The sequence below is a fragment of the Nylanderia fulva genome, unplaced genomic scaffold (genome assembly GCF_048542155.1).
Source record: "Nylanderia fulva isolate GAGA-0341 unplaced genomic scaffold, ASM4854215v1 Scaffold1, whole genome shotgun sequence".
Lineage (NCBI taxonomy): Eukaryota > Metazoa > Arthropoda > Insecta > Hymenoptera > Formicidae > Nylanderia > Nylanderia fulva.
The window spans coordinates 3,841,789-3,859,603 of record NW_028189192.1 but is presented as its reverse complement, the minus strand read 5'-3'; the positions used below and the strand labels follow the sequence as shown (position 1 = coordinate 3,859,603).

General features: G+C 37.5%; 1 protein-coding gene across 1 annotated transcript in view; it reads left to right on the top strand.

Moving 5' to 3' along the window:
• HGTX (HGTX homeodomain transcription factor) overlaps positions 1-17,815 on the top strand; it is a 41,467-nt gene that overhangs the window by 18,988 nt on the left and 4,664 nt on the right. Inside the window, exon 3 of the mRNA XM_029299709.2 lies at positions 1,870-2,081. Within this exon, the coding sequence (XP_029155542.1) occupies positions 1,870-2,081 (212 nt within the window). The remainder of the gene's footprint in view (positions 1-1,869; positions 2,082-17,815) is intronic.

Genomic DNA, 17,815 nt, shown 5'->3' with positions numbered 1-17,815 from the left:
ACGAATAGGGGGATACCCAACGGCGGGAAATACGTTTACCCCCCTTTCTCCCTCGTCGTCGTCGAAGACCCCGGGGTTGGAGTGCGGTAAGCAGCTCATTAGAACCCTCCCCGCCGACCGGCCATTATTGCCTCGTTCCGTATTCCGTTACAAATTGCTTTATTAAATTAAAGTCCCACAACCCACACTGTACCGCGTCACGACGACCCTGCCGCGTCGACCCTTCGAGAGTCCCTTTCGCCCCCTTGTATATACGCGCCCACATGCCACATCGAACCGTGTGCGACCCCCTTCTTCTTGTTTCCGCAGAAGTCGTCCTCCCATCCGCCCTCTTTGATTGTTTCTCTCGAAAATTTTCTCGGACCTCTTTTTTCCGATCTAATTAAAAGACTCGAACCGCGCTACCGAGTGAGATTAAAAATCATCAGCCCGCGCGAATAGGATAAAGTTATTTAATTTGGAGCAGACTTTTATTGCTAGAAAAACTAGTGATTGATAATTATTAATTGAAGATTTTAAATTATGAGTTTCAGAGACGTAATTTTGAACTAGCTGGAGAGTAATGTAATCTAAGATATCTAGTCATAGATGTAAAAAAGAAATCCATGTTGCTGAAATATAAGCAAATGTGAAAAATCTCACTGGTATAATTGTAAATAATTGGAAAAACTATCAAGTTCGAGTTGAACGCCCAACAAGAGATATCGATATATATTATTAAATATAGAGTTTTAATAAGATTCGCAAAGAGTGATTTACGTCAGACAAATTATAAGTAACTGCAAGAAGATATTTTATAGAAAAATTAGTGTTATAATCGCACGTCCAGTGAAAGAGAGAAACATGAAATGGCTAGGGCAATAATTACCAGCGTTATAAAGACCGTAATTAATTTCAGAAACGGCGAATTAATTTCGAACTGCGGTTAAAATGAAATACTTCTTACAGTTATAACACGGAGAAGCTAATTATGCCTCAAGATATATCGCAGGCATATTTTTCCTACGTAGAACAAATAAAGGTGAACGTGTATATGGAACAAGTGCACGCGTTGCACTTGCCTGAATAAATTTTAGTATAAAATTAGCACACATTAATAATATAATAAAATAATATTTGTCGAGAAGAGAAAGAGAGAGAGAGAGATATTAATACCGATATACATTAGTTTTATACATATGCTCGTTTCATATACCTGTACCCTGACTTATAGAGATAATCCAGAGAAGAGATTGATATTAGTGTAACAAAGTATTAAAATGCGGCACTATTTCCCTATGACTTGTCACGACAGAAAGTCACAGATGGGGCTTGCAATTTCCCCTTTTCATTCTGCGAGTCAGAAAAGAGATCACGAGGGGGTCCTATAGAATGTATGTCCATACGATGGCACATGCGATCGGATGCACGCGGTTGCTGAAAATGCAATGAAAATTCGCAGTCGACTCGTCGCGAATGCAATATCGAAAATTCCGTTGTGAATTTTTTAAGCGAAGGCTAAATTTCAATATATCGAGTCACCGATTCTCTCGTTTTAACGGCCAACACGATCGGTAGCGTAAAAAAATTTGGCCTTTACCATTCTAATGTATATACATTCTAACATATGTACATTATATATAATACATTCTAATAATACCGAATATATTCGATATTCAAAAACTTGGATAAAAGATGGAATAAATTTAATTTGCATGTTTAAGGAACGCGCGGATACCAGATTATCTAATTCACTCTCTCGCTCTGCGTGCTGAACATCGAAGATTAAGTTAAAACGGCGTTTCAGCTAAGGCTAATTGCTCCATTCTAGCGAAGCGAAACGGATATATATATTCAGGAATCACTCATCGAGTGACGCAAATGTTGCAGTGTCGCAACAGCTGGGCTGTCAACAAGCGATGACGGGCGCGGGTGGCGGTGCCGGGGAACACGATGGCGGCAAGAAGAAGCACACGAGGCCTACGTTCAGTGGACAGCAGATCTTCGCTCTGGAGAAGACCTTCGAGCAGACCAAGTACCTAGCCGGCCCGGAGCGGGCTAAATTAGCGTACGCCCTCGGAATGTCGGAATCCCAAGTCAAGGTAATATTCTCATCTCGTTTATTCGATGTAATCTAAATAATATACAGGGTGTCCGGTAACGGATCAATGATTAAGGGCGGATTCTCTGGCCAATTTGGAGACGATTTTTCCTTAGCAAAAATGTTGAGAATTTTAGTTGAGAGTTATAAGCGATTGAAAAAAATGGGTTTTTTGAAAACTAAACGTTTTGGAGTTAAAAGTCTAACGTAATTACATTCTTCGGTTAATTTCAGGTAGAGTTTACTGGAATAAAATTTTAATTTGAGGCTTAGTTATAAAGATACATAATGACAAATATTGGAAAGTTGTAAAAAATGATGACCCTTTTCGACATTTTCGCCGAGGAAAAATCGTTCCCAAATTGACCAAAGAATCCATTTGTAATCGTTACTCCGTTAGTTACCGGACACCCTGTATATACTTCGATTGATAATAATCTGCATAATAATAATCAGTTTTTTTTTAATCTAAAAAAGAGATATTATACAGGGTGTCCAGCAGGATCAATGAAAAAAATTCCCTCACTTTTTCAGATTTTCCAAGACCAACAATTAATTTTTTTCCCTGATTTTTTAGTATTATTTTTTTCCAAATATATAATTTGCATATATCTATATGATAAGTCAAGTTGATGTTCAATCATGAAATTTTTGAGATATTTTTGTCGACGATGAGAAGGTTCGGAAGTTCAAACAAAAATTTTAATCAATTATACATACAATCTGCATTATGTATATATAAACTATTTAAATAATCGGGTTTTTCATTTACATTATATTAAATTTTTTAATTTCGTCTCTATTAAACACATTGAAATAAAATAATACAACGATGAAAATATAAATTAACGAATCGACTTTTAACAACACAGAAAACTGACAATTCCAGATTTCTAAAATTCCTCGATGATACCAGATTTTCCAGATTCCCCTGACCGCTAGACACCCTGATATTACGCGTTCTTCAAAAAGGGATGATAACTCCTAACATCTATCCTCGAAAATTGAGATGATGCCTCTCTTCAAGTTTAGAATTACGCGGGAAAAAGTTTAATACGGCGCTTTGCGTGATTTATATTTGAAATATTCCGACAATTCGAAGGAATATTCAAAACCATATCGCTTCGAGAGGAAAAAAGAAAGACGAAGAGACAATTTGTCTTCGGGTTGCCGACATCGAGAGATCGATCAAGGCATCGCCTCGCGGTGCGAAAACGCAAATCCGCGCGGCCGAAAAAATCTCCCTCCCGAAAAAAGAAATCCGCCATGAAATCGGCCGTCGACGGCCCCGGGAAAAGAGAAGGAGAGCCACCCCACGACGCGATACCCGCAAAAAGTGCTTCGCTCGCGTGGATACGCGATTTTAAAAAGCGTCCCGCCCGGCTTACTCCATCAACGCCCGCGAAGCGGAGAGGGTGAAAAAGGGAGGGCACCTCTAACGAGGTAGCCGGTAAAAAAGTTCGAAGGATAAAAGAAGGTGACAAAACAGCCGGAGACGTGTCAAGCTTTGCGGCACCTGCGTCATCCTCGGACGTCGTCGCGCGGCGGTGCACCCTCTTGTGGGTGAGGCCGCGGTGACGGTGAACGAAAGGATGGAGAGATTCCTCTCTCTCTCTCCTTCTTTCGCGCACCCCTCTTTTCCTCCTTCCAAACGTCCCCTTTCCCGCAAGCTCCTCCGCTTATTCTCCTCCGCCTGCCACCTTCGGCTTCGAAGTCTACCTCTCGCCATCTTCGACCCTCCGAGAGAGAGAGAGAGAGAGCTAGCTTCCCATTCCGAAACCCTCAACCCCTGCCGCAGGATTCTCCCATTCTCTCTCTCTCTCTCTTTCCATCTATCTATCCCTCACAGACTCCGGGCGTCGATGTAGCGCTGTCATTGGCTCGTTCTACGCCGCCATATTTACATTTTTATTGAAAGCTACAAGTCTGTGTCGGTGAGTGATGGCGAAGGGGGAGCGAGAGTGCGAGCATGGCGCCCCCTGAAGCCGAAGGGGGTGAGAGAGGGGAGGAAGTGGATGAGGGACGCGATAGGGAGGGGAGGAGGTTGCCGGGCGGGGGGGGAAAAGCGTCGCGGGGGTGAGGAGGGTTAGCATTCAATTACCTCGGATTTCCTCGGGAAGAGGCGATTCACCTCCGCGTATATGCCATCTTCGAGGGCGAGATTGCTCCCGGCGCGTTTTTCGAAATATTATACGACGATATATACTCTTTCGCGTGTGACCGGCCGATTCGGGAAAAAAAACTCGACGCACGCAGGGTGGGTTTGTTTATATCGGCACCCCCAATGAATCCCCCGTTATCTCGCGGTATGCGATTTGTTATCAACTTTCACGTGCGAGGGAACTGAAGTAGGTGTCGCTATAGGACAAAAATCCGAAAAATATATTGTATCTCAACTATACCGAAATAAATATACAAGGTTAAAATAAAATTCCCGGGAATATAAATTTGTGAAAAAAAAATTGATGCAAAAAAAAAGATGCGTTTCGAATAATCCTGTAACTGATTTGTAATCAAGGAAATTGTATAATTGTGTAACGCGGCTATGTATAATGCAGCATGCACAGAGCGATGTTTTATTCGCGAGTGATATCTTGTAATTGGATACACGAGAGGATGTACAGGAACGACGCGGTCGATGCGAGTTGAATAACAACGATAGATCGATATCGTTCCCTCGCGGTTTCGGGTAATACCGGATCATTACATACTGGACCTATCACTTTTTTCAATATTGGAAAGGGATTTGCGCGGTACGAAGGGATTTGGCAGCGCTGCCCCGATGAAGATTTATATCGGCCCGTCATATATTTCACAATTCCAGATTTATAACTTTTTCATTATCGAAACGTATATCTTATCGATGTGAGCGCGTAGGCTTCGTTCTCTCTTTTTTTTTTTTTTTTTTTTTTTTTGTTCGCCTAATAGCGACGCGACGGATTTCGGTAACTGTAATCTCCGGAATACATTCTGCCATCCGCCGATGGTGCTCGGTATACGGGGTTATATCCGTCAGGCTGTACAAATTGCCCGCACGTTAATATATTCGATCAACCGAACGTCGCTGCTCGAATGTGACTTCTATATCCTTTCGAGGATGGAGGAGCTTCTCTCTCTCTCTCTCTTTCCCTGATGTAATGCGCGCCGTTGCTTCGCATAAATTCTCGCAATGAGATATTTTCCGGCAATATATATCCGTAATCTAATAAGAGCTAATATAAATGACATAAATGTTTCATATGTAGAATTTTGTATGCAATTTTATTGCGTACAAGGTATATAACAAACATTTTTTATTCGCGTAAATTATATACGATTAGTCATCTATAGATAATCATTCTATCGTGTTGTGTAATATTATTTAAAACCTAAATCTTATCTCTCGGTTAATAAATCAATGAAAACAACTATTCGACAGAATAATTTGCATTCTCAAAATATATTTATTTTTTACTCAAATAAAATATATATTTTTATCGCGCTTAGTTCATAAAACATTGAAATGTTATCTCGATATTAATTTGCTTCAAGACATTTATGCGCTGAAATTAATCTTTCATAATCCCGCACGTTAAGTGCGTACTTCTCATATTTGTTACGCGTTTCATGAGTTTCATTCACAGAAAAAACAGTATCCTTGAAAGAATGCAAATATGCCTTGATTCAAGTATATTTTATCCTTATAATAGCGCCAAATATTCTTGGTTGAAGCTGAAATTTACTTATAAGTATTGCAAAGACAAGTGAGCATCGAATATAAGCGATACTTTCAAATATATAATTCTTAATTCAAATGTGACTAACAATAAGTTTGTTTTTACTATATAATGATTTTTAAAACAAGAATATATTTTAAGGATAAAATATACTTTACACAAACTTATTTATTATTAAGACAAATGAAAATTTGTGATTGCAAAGAGCATTCTGTGCTTAAATCAATCAAATAGCGTTCAAGAATAAAACTATACTTGAATCAAGGATTCCTTTTTTTCTGTGATCGTGTTGTGTAATATTATTTAAAACCTAAATCTTATCTCTCGGTTAATAAATCAACAAAAACAACGTTCGACAAAATAATTCGCTTTCTCAAAATATATTTATTTTTTACTCAAATAAAATATATATTTTTATCGCGCCTTAGTTCATAAAACATTGAAATGTTATCTCGATATTAATTTGCTTCAAGAAATTTATGCGCTAAAATTAATCTTTCATAATCCCGCACGTTAAGTGCGTACTTCTCATATTTGTTACGCGTTTCATGAGTTTCATTATTTGTACACGAGAGAAACAAGCCCGGCTACCATTAACTGCTGTCGCGCGACTTTGTTGTCAACGAAATTGGCAATGATATCTGTCGCGCGATTTAATCGGATACCACGTAAACATTCAGCGAAAGCAAGTCGAGTGCAATGCGACGAGACGAGGAGCTCTTAGCATGAATGACCCACTCAATTCGTGCGTGTGTCCCCCCCTATTAGAATCTAATACGGCAAAGTGAACGCGGAGCATTTGCGAGTTAAAGACCGTAGCGCCCCTGTTTCGCTCTATCTTACATCTCTCTTTTATATCGCAGCGTATATATCCCGGCGAGAAGAATGAGAGATAGATGGTGGGCTCCGAGGGTGGTAAAGAGCGCGAGAGCGAGCGATATCGTGAGGCTTTTCGAGAATGTTGAGAGAGAGAGAGGGTTGTGTGTAGTGATGGCATCGACCGTGAATCAAGGGGATTAGATACTTTCTTGTACAGATGATGCCGAGGGTGTGGCAGTCGCGATTCATTGCAGTGACAGAAAGTCAGCGACTGTTGTGGCTGCTGTCCGCAGTATCTTTCTTTATCGAGACGATTTACGGTGAATGGGAATGTTGAGATGCTGGAATTTTACCGAGCTGGTTAATACCTTTATCGTTGTGCAATTGTTTGGATCCTATCCACTATTATGAATTATGTTGCGGATTTGAATTTGAAGATTTCGTTGAAAGAAAAAGTCGATGTAAATCGCTAAAAAATATGCTCAAGCATTTATGTCGGCTTTATGTCATCAAATATACATGTATTCAAGTGTGTTTATGAACGATGAAAATATGAATGAAGCGTAATATCCTAGTTTAGAGCAAAACATCTATGAATCAAAAGAAACAAATTTAAATAAATCCTAAAAGATATGAAACTAAAATATCTTTGGAAATATCTATTTTTACAAAACTAATGTTCATATAAATCTCTATTTTGATTAAAAAATCATCCGCTCCGAAAAATTCCTGTAATCATTACATAATCATTATTACAAAACTATTAAAAGAGGAACAATCAATCTTATCATCGAAGAACATTTATATCGTCCCTACCAATTTCCCCTTCTCGTCGCTATATACTTTTAAGCAAAACATCGTACACCATTCCGAGTTAATTGAAAACAGCAGCATCCCCAACACATTAAACACGATATCAAACTACACGTCGCAAATGGGCCCTTCGCTTATGACAAGGGGGATTGCGCCTCCTTGAAAAAGGGGCGGCTAGGGTCACCATATATAGCGCACGCAGAACTGCAACGGCCTCACAACGTGCATCCCCGTATACGCCTCGCGCGAGAGGGTAGTTGTAGCGATGCTGATGGCAAAGTGGCGCGGTGGTTCCCCATCCAAACAGAACGCGCGGCTACCGAAGGGGACCGGCGAGGCGGGTTTGGACCGAGTTGTTTACGGCGGAGTAATCTGCTCGTCGACGGATACCAATATCGATGACGTCAATTAGTACGAGGCGGAAGACCTCTCTCTCTCTCTCTCTCTCGCTCTCGCTCCCTTCCGTCCCACATCTCCTCCGCAATGTATCATCATGGCGGTATATGTACGCGAAGCGGTGCGCGGCGTGGCGTGATAAATCACGGCAGCAGGCGGCGTTCCCTTCATTCACCTCCCACCTACCATCAGTGCGCCGTGCCGTACCCCGTACCATACCACATCTCGCGTACCCTCGAAATTGGCCCACATGTACTTGACTCCATAATGCCCGCGCGATTCCACCGGCTCGGCTCTTTCTCTCTCCTTCTCGATACCGACTTTATTTTTCGGCCAAACCTGCCAGCCACCTTCCTGTGGCTGCTGTTGCTCTCTCTCTCTCTCTCTCCTCTCTTATTTCTCTGTTCATCTCACCTTACTTCATCCATCTCCCTTTTCCTCTCGCTTCTTCTCCGTTCCTTCCGACCCTGCTCGGAGGAACGATCTCGTCGTGATCGCCGGCTCGGAATTATATCGGGGTGTATACACGGGCGCCCGAGACGCCATTATGTTTTATGGGCCGCGTAATTGTATGGGCCGACCTCGGGAAATTATTAAGAGCCTTTTTGCCGGGGGTCCAATATTTCGATACCGATGCCAGGAAAGTGGAATAACTCGCTCGCGAAACACCAAGTGTTCGCACTACGTTCGCTCGATTATCGCGAAATCGAGAAATCGTCTCGATGATCCGAATGATTTGATAAACCGGACGTGCGTCGCTGTTGCGATTATGCACGCGGTAATTGCTTTCCGATGGCGTCATATCGCTCGCATACGATGAAAGCTATTTTCGAAATGCACACTGTGTGTCTCGATGCTTTCGTACTTGTAGCTTTTCGAAATAAAATGCGGTGGTAAATGCGTCGCTCGTGATAAAAATATGAAATACCGGAAAAATGTAGGGGTTTTATTTTAATATATTTATATATATATATAAAACCAATTAAATTCAATTTATATGAGAAATAACAGATAGAAAAATAAGAATGTTTAAGACCAATTTCTAATTCTAATTTTTATTCCAAGAAAAAAAATTAATTAAAAAAGATATAATAAAATTGCAGCATTAACTCAATAACTCGATATTTTAATATCAAATAAATTACGGGATAGCTAAGCAGTAATAAGACTTTAATAATTAATACATTAAAAGACTTTCATTTAGATTTTAATAAATTAAAAAATATATTGAGTAGACGTATATTCATATCTGCATTTCAATGTGTTTTACAATTTTATGCGTAAAATGCATTACGCATAATTCACATTATGTATATCTCTTTATAATTTTAAAAGCAAAATTATTAACATACGTAAGAAACATATATGAAGTGTTTATTTACTATATGAGGAAGATCGTTTCGCTATATTCGGAGATTAACGTGTTCATCATCGAGTCAGTTGACTGCTCGTGTTCAAACGTCTAAAGATATTCCACATAATGCGTTTCTTGTCGAAATTAGCAACGCCGTGCGTTGACATATATCGCTCCTTTGCATACACGTGTCACGCACACACACACACACACACACACACATATATATATATATATATATATATATATATATATATATACGTTTCCGGAAATTCGGATTAGAGTTGTACATTCCGTATTTGCAAAAAGTTAATTCGAAGTCAGTCAAGAGTACAACTATTGAGAAGAGAAAGAGAGAGGAATCTCTCGTTTCTTGTGAAACAATTTTATATTTTATTAATAAAATATTTATTTATTAAAATATTTAATAAATAAATATTTTACTAATAAAATATTTCTTCGAGTTCGATGAATGGAAATTTTGCTCCTCGAAATCATCGAAAAAAGTCCCCCGACCAGACTTGATCAATGTATCATCATACATATATACTATATATTAATATTCCCCCGTTATATTTCTTTTCACGATGACGGTGAAGGAGGATTATTAGATTCTTTTAAACTGCTACAATTTTTCCCCCTGTAGGGCGCAGAAGCATTTTTTCGAGGATTTTATAAGAAGGATCGAGCAAGCGTTTACAACCGCAAACAGACGATAACGATAAATTTTCGAATCGCATTTACATCATCTCCGCAGATCGATGATGACGACCACTGAATACTTATAGCTTATTGTTAGAGAGGATTTTCAACGAAGCGAATCATAGCGACGATTTCAAATGATAAAATATGAATACTTTTTTTTTATCATTTTTCGACTCGTGAAACATGACTTTACAAATGAGACAAGTAAAGAAATAAAATGTAAGATTTTTTCATTCAAATTTATTTTTTGTATAGAAGAAAAATTTTGTTAACGATATATCTATCGCAATATGCAAACTAAATGACAATAAACAATGACGGTAAAATGATAGTAAGATCCTGGTAAAAAATCATCTCTTTTATACATTTGAACCGGCAGAGTTTTTTTAACCAAAAGATATTTCAAACGCGAAGACACGCCACGTGGAAATTAAATAGGGAGCATTTTAATAAACGCAGGAGCATCTCGATGGGGACGATAACATAAACGAGAGAAACAATTCTATGCGCTATTAAGACGTACAGCGAGCGGGAGAGTATATCTTGAAGAATTAAGAGCAGCTGTTCTAACGAGAAAATTCTTTTGCGAAAATCCATGAAAAAAAAGCATACGCGAGTAAATCTGATATCAAAAGTCAATTTTACAAACTAATTATAAATAATATTTATATATTTCTTTAGAGTTTTCAATGTAGCATAACAAGAATGAAATGCAAAAGTGCAAAAAGTTTGTTCGATGCGTCTGTTGAGACATAAATAATATCACGACCTGCTTATTTCATTTCAACGCGCCATTAGATCTCATAATGTTACTCCATAACCGCGTCGCGAATATCAAGATCAAATCGCCTCGACGAGAGTTTTCCGAGAGCAGAAGATTTCCATCAATGTTCTCTTTGCCGAGAAAGAGAGAGAGAGAGAGAGAGAAAGAAAGAGTCGTAAAAATTCGTCGGGATCGCGACGGCCGCCGTGAAATTTGATTCCGAAATAAAAATAGAATATTGGGGATAACGCGAATCGGTGAAGCCATTTGATCTCCGAGCGAGGCCAAATGGGTGGTCGGGGGTTGTAGGGGGTGTCGCGGGAGGAAGGGGGGTAGGGAGGGAAGGGAGGAACGAGAGGGAGAGGAAACATATCGATATGGGGAAGCGCTACGGCAACGGAATACAGAGGAGCGCATTATCGCCGGCAAGCCAACTACCCTTCGTCGTCCGAACATCCCCCACCCTTTCTCCTCCCCCCAACCCTCTCCTCTTGCGCGGCCATACCCGCGAAGAGATCGCATTACTTATTACTCGAAGAAACATTCTGCTCCCGGCACTCTGTAATATTGCGAACCGTGGATTACTCCGAACCGATTGACGACGCGAAATCGCGGCCGCGATTCGCGATTCGCGACACCCGTGTGGCTCAAATCACTCGGGGGGTGCGTGAGAGAATCCTTTCCGATCCTGTAGAATGCATGAATATATATATATATCATTACTTGTGTAATCTTGTTGAATTGTAGTAGAATATATAATATATAATAATTATATACTTGTAAATTTTTGTTGTTTAAATATTAAAACATATAATGTAGATAAATCAAGGATATTTCTAGTAATGCTAAAGAATGTGAATTATAAAGATATTATGAGAAAAGGATTATAGAGAGAGAGAGTAATATATATTATGATAAACTATTATAATGTTATATTTTATTTATAATATTAAATGAAAAATGGCAACGTAAAATATTATAAGCAAAGATAATATAATAAAAAAGATATAGTTCTTTTTTCGTGTCAATCGTAAATATACATGTATAATTTCATAATTATCATCCGTTTAATTAGTCACTCTACATTTTTGACAAATCGACAGAAACTCGTGCTTACTATCGTCGACCTGCTTTACGACAAAGCTAATGTAACATGTGACACAAATATCGAGCCTGCGGCGGTTAACACTCTCGGTTTGATGGCATTTAGGAGTTCTCGTTACTCCACCCCGGTCGGTGGGTTACAAATAGGCTGTCGCGTCACGCCATATGGCGTAAATGCAAATTTTATACTAAAAGAAGCCCGAGCAGTCAATGCGTTAAAGGGCATCGGTCGAGGCTCAATAGTTTTGTTTGCATCACGGATACTATCATACCACGTGCATCAACATGACAAAAGGCAAAAGCCACGTTTTTCCGTCGCGGGACCCAATGTCGTCGCAAAAAAAGTTATTAAAACTTCTGTTTCTCGTTATCTTATATATGAGATATTTAGTTAGTTTAGTAAACAAAATTAATAAATGTCATTGCGCACATTTCACGTGAAATGGTATCCTGCTAGCATAAAATGTCTTGATTGTAATCTGATTAATAAGTTTGTAAACACAAACAAATACTAAGACTATAGCGTATTCGTTTTATTAAATGTCATTTCTATCTGCAAATATATTTATGGTTCTTTTTCACAGCAACATGATTATATCAAATCAATAATAACGCATTGATTTCCCTAATTAATAAGACAGAATATCACATTTCATATATTACAATTATCGAAATATAAAATCAATCACAAAAATCACTCACATACGAAAAATGTGTGAGAAAGAGTTATAAGGATAAAATTCAGTTAAACGCGTCTGGGGCTGGTGATGCTTAACGATGCGTGCGGAGTCATGTGTGACATTTACTCGAAAGTTTTCCACGTCATTGGTCGGCTCGCTTATTATTCAAAAGAGCCGTCGATAAATTTTTAAGCTCCGGTGCACCTTTTTTACGCGCCAAATGCGAATATGAATTTTAGAAAAAAGTTTACGGGAATGACGTTTCCTCATCGACGTGAAAACGACAGGGACATTGGTCGATCTTGCGTATCTCTGGATGATACAATCGATCGCCCATTAATAAAGTATAAAATGAAGAGTTTAAGGTTTTCTTGGCTTTAATTAGGGTACGTGAAGCTGGTGTCTCATCTCAATATCTATAGATATAGTTATCCGTTGCCTTTAATTTAATCAATATTTTTTTGTTTTTAAAAGACAGAACTCTTTTTCAAACATGTAGAACTATAATTTTTTTTAAGTTCTGATAATTGAACTGATAAGAAAAATGACGTAGGATAAAGTGAGATGCTGTTTAAAGTATCAAGAACTTTAGAAACTATTGAAAATAAAGCTGGAACTTTTAATTATTTATAAGTATCCACGAAATGAGATACCATAATTTATACAACGCTATAGAAATATTATAAAATAAACAATTTCTAACTCACCGATACGTACGCAATATTGAAGTTGTAGCACACAGCTAGTACATTGATCTGAAAACAAAATATTAAAATTATGAATATATTTTATTATTTGTGTGTGTGTGTATACGAGTCTTTTGAAAGCTTGGAAACAATCGAATATCTTATAATGCAGTTCAGAAAAAATTTTTTATTTTGCATACCTCACAGTTGCCCCGCTGTTGCCCGATGCCTCCCCGGGCCTCCTCCTCCTCTTTTGGTCCTTCGTAGCACTCACGACATTCGCGAAAATACGAATAATTACGATCGCGCGACACTTTACACGGCACTCCCGATATGCGAAACTTTATACGGCACTCCCGATGGGCGACGCTTTACACGGCACTCCCGACGCGATGCGTGAATCGATGCGTGAATCGCATGCACATTTCGCGTACATTGCGTACAATGAGAAAAAACGATGCGGCATTTATAATCACACGAAGGGACGTCCGTTTAGTACTGGAGGATCTTGCAGTTAAACTCGCCCGCAGCTAATCAGTAAGACTTACCTGTAATAACAAATTAAATACACACATATATAGAGATATTTAAATATAACAAAAATTATTTGTTTCTTAAAAAATGTTATTATATATTTATTTTGCATACCTTGCAGTTGCTCCGTCGTCGCCCGATACCTCTCCAGGCCTCCTCCTCCTCTCTTGGTCCTTTGTATATAGCACTCGCGATATTCGCGAAAATACGAATAATTACGATCGCCCAACACTTTATACGGCACTCCCGATACGCGAAACTTTACACGGCACTCCCGACACGCGACACTTTATGCGGCACTCCCGACACGACGCGTGAATCCCACGCGTATTTCGCGTACATTACACAATGAGAGAAAATGATGCGACTAATCGCACGAAGTGACGTTCATTCGAGAATCTCGCAAGCTCGCGCGCAGCTTATCAGCAATGCTATCTGTAACAAATAAAATACATATATATTAGAGAAAACAGAGCAGGTCAGGTTGGATTATATTGATTATTGGCATAGATTTTGCATCGAATTTCTCGCAAAATATGCGTTTAGAATAATTACGACTACATATAAATGTTGGAATTATAATATGCGATCGATGAATATTAGAGTACAAAAGTTAGAAACGATTATGCTTACTAATTAATCTCAACGGGACGCAACTCAAATTACCTGGTACTCGCGGTGTTTCGATAATGGCTGAAGCTATTCGCTATTCTACAAACATCGGCAACTTCATTCTAATGGCGCGCGCGATACTATACTTGACTTAATATTAATAACTATTTAAAACTCAAAGAAAATTCGTTCGAAAAAATACAGCTTTAAAATAATTCTCGAAAATCGACTGGCGTCTCATCACAATATCTATAAATATCCTTTTGTTGTTTTTATTTCAACTTAATTAATATTAATATTTTTTTGCTTTTAGAAGGCAGAACAACTCTTTTTAGAATTCATGTAGAACTATAAATATTTTTAATCTTGGTAATTACTGATAAAAAAAATGCCGTAGGACAAAGTAAGATGCTGCGTAAAATCTCAGTTTATTCCAAGGCATTTTCGTTGCTTGGCCAGAACTATTTAAACTATCAATTCTAGAATTATTAAAAATAAAACCAAAATTCTTAATCAGTTTCTACGAGATCAGACGCCAGCTTTACACACACGTTTAATTAAGTTAAAGCCAAGATTGCACAAAAACTGCATGTAATTAACATAAATATTTTTAGACTGCCTATTAAATAAAAAATAATTAGCACAATTATATGTAGACTATATAATAAAATTATTGAAAACGTTACAAATACCTAAAAAAGATTAGTGCATTTATTTTTAGATCATTAGCAAAACTATTGTGATAACTAGTAAATAAGCGTGGCAAGCCATTAACAATATGCATTTATTCTGAATGTAGAAGAAATAGAGAATATACGTAATTTTTCTTCTCTTTTCTTCTCTCTCTTGATTTTTAACTGCTAAGATGCATTTCTCTTATTCGTTCGTTCGTTCCGCTCGTCGTTCTTTTAATACCGTAACTCAATCGATTGGAAGTATTTCTGGCAACGTTTCCGATTAATTGACTTTTTGGCAATCAGCGAGAATCCTCGAGAACGCGAAAGTGCTCCATTTAAGCACGATTCGCTTCCCGCGAAAAATCAATTAAATTTTCATTTATTGGTAATGTCGTTTTTCGTTCTGACACAATCTACTCAATTATAATTCACTAACTTTAATAATTGTTTGATATATAATTTAATATTAATTATATTATAATTATATATTTATAAAAATAAATAAATCTATATCATATTACTAAATAATTTTAACATTGACAAAACTTTGTAAATAGTTTTTAATTGTATAATTAGCTCTCAAGTATTTTAACAGCTTATTTAATATATAATTTTTTTTGTGAATTTATTAGAATTTGTTACTTTTGTTCAGAATCTTATTTGCATAATTAATATATAATTCATGTTTTATAAATAACGACGGAAGACAAATTTAATGTCTTTTTTGTTGATGATATTTCGCAATGAATATCCGCGAATGTGAATCGAGAAAAAGAGGCATTTTGTAACTGCAATTCGCAATTTTCTTTTCTTGCCACACATTTACATCAAAATCCGTTCCTAATCATAATTCTTTCCCAGCTCTACCTTTCTCTCTTTATCTCTCTCTCTCTCTCGCAACCTCCTAATTTATCTCTCGTTCCTCCCTCGTTTCCCTTTCCATATAATGTCCCAATTTTGCTCATTTCGGAGTCTCTCTTTCTCTCTGAGTTTTCCCTAATTTTTACCTACACCTATGTTTTGCACCATCTTACGCTCCTTGTTTCTTTTTCAATCCATTTTCTTTAAGCGTCTGCTTTAAATGTTCTATTTTTCTCCTGCTACATTTTATTCGCCAGTTTTTATCGATTATTTCTATTGTCATTCTTTATCATCATTATAAGACTAAATTTCCAAATTGATAAACGTATGAAAATTATGTTCCTTTGAAATTAAACATTTAAAGAATATTTTAATCGACAGATTAATTATGCTTATCGAAATACATTTATTACTAGAGAAATTCTCGATATAAGATATAAACTGTCTAATAAAATAATTTTAAGGAGATTGTTATAATATAAAATATAAAGAATGTCGAATAAATATCACATATCTCATTCTCCAAATTACCAGAAAATATAATATTAAGAAAAATTATTAGCGTAATTAAAATATAAAAATAACATAGGCTACAAATATGGTAAAATTCCTTAAATAATTGAATCAGATATACATGGTTTTCTATTTACGCTAATTATTTACACTTATCTAAACCATTCAGTTTTAAGATGATCTTGCCATAGAGTTTCGACTCGAACGAGAATTTTGGCCGCGCGAATTTCACCCCGCCGAGGGCGAGAAGTGAGTCACAGCACCGTAATCTTTCGCATAATAAATTGTCCCGGCGGCGATATCAACGACGAGATCAGATGCTATCGGTATTATCTGTTATAGACGGAGGGAGATGAGGTGGAGGGTAGGTGGACGACCGCGGAAATCAGTGCCGCCCTATAAGAGCTTTACGCGAGTTACAAATGCGGTTTTGTATCTAGCTCTACGCGGGACACAATGTAATGGGCTTAGATAATCCTGATTTAATAAATCGAACAGTTGTGAGAGGACGACGCGCAGCGTCGACGACGAGGGAACAAGGTGGGGGGTGGAAGGGGGATGAAAAAAGGGGAAAATCAGGCGACCACCGATTCTCCCCGTTTCGCAATGTGCGCGTGACTAATGCGTTCAAAAACAAGATGGATGAGTCCCGACCGAGACTTCCTTTGCATTTACATTTTCGCACTGTATCAGTCGTGACGATTTAAAGAATAATGATCGGAAAGGCTTTGCGGTTGCATCCCCAAATCGGTTTTTCATCGTTTTGTCGAGAAAGGTCGAATCGCGATTGCGAATCGCCGACTTCTCATCCTTTCAACGCTAAATCGCCCAGAAATCTTTATATCTTTATGTATGTCACTACTGTAATTTTTCAAACGATGCGATAATAGAAATGTTAGAGCATTGAGTTATCCAATTAAAATATATTTATATAATATGATATGTTTAAAAAACATTTTTTTAAATAACGATAAAATTAATGAAGTCGCCAGTGATGAGTAAAACCATACAAATTTATTGAAATTGCGACCTAACTGGCCAGTACAATTTAATTAGAAACGCTACGTTTCGACCCTTAGGTCCTTTTCAAGTGTAACTTTCAGTGAGTAATTTTACTGCTGTCGAATCAACATCTTGAAAGTTACACTTGAAAAGGACCCGTACCTAAGGGTCGAAACGTAGTGTTTCTAATTAAATTGTACTGGCCAGTTAGGTCGAAATTTCAATAAACTTGTATTTTTTTAAATATAATATGTATTTTGGGATGGAAACAAAATGAAATAGAAACTGACTACTACTATTTTTTCTATCATTTTATAAATATTGCGTAATTCTAATAAAATGTATATTTTACCAAGCAATTAATCACAGAAAAAGCAGTATTCTTGAAAAAATGCAAATATGCCTTGATTCAAGTATATTTTATCCTTATAATAGCGCCAAATATAAATAATTTTGGATAAAGAATAATTTATCCTTAAAACAAAGTGCAAAATATTCTT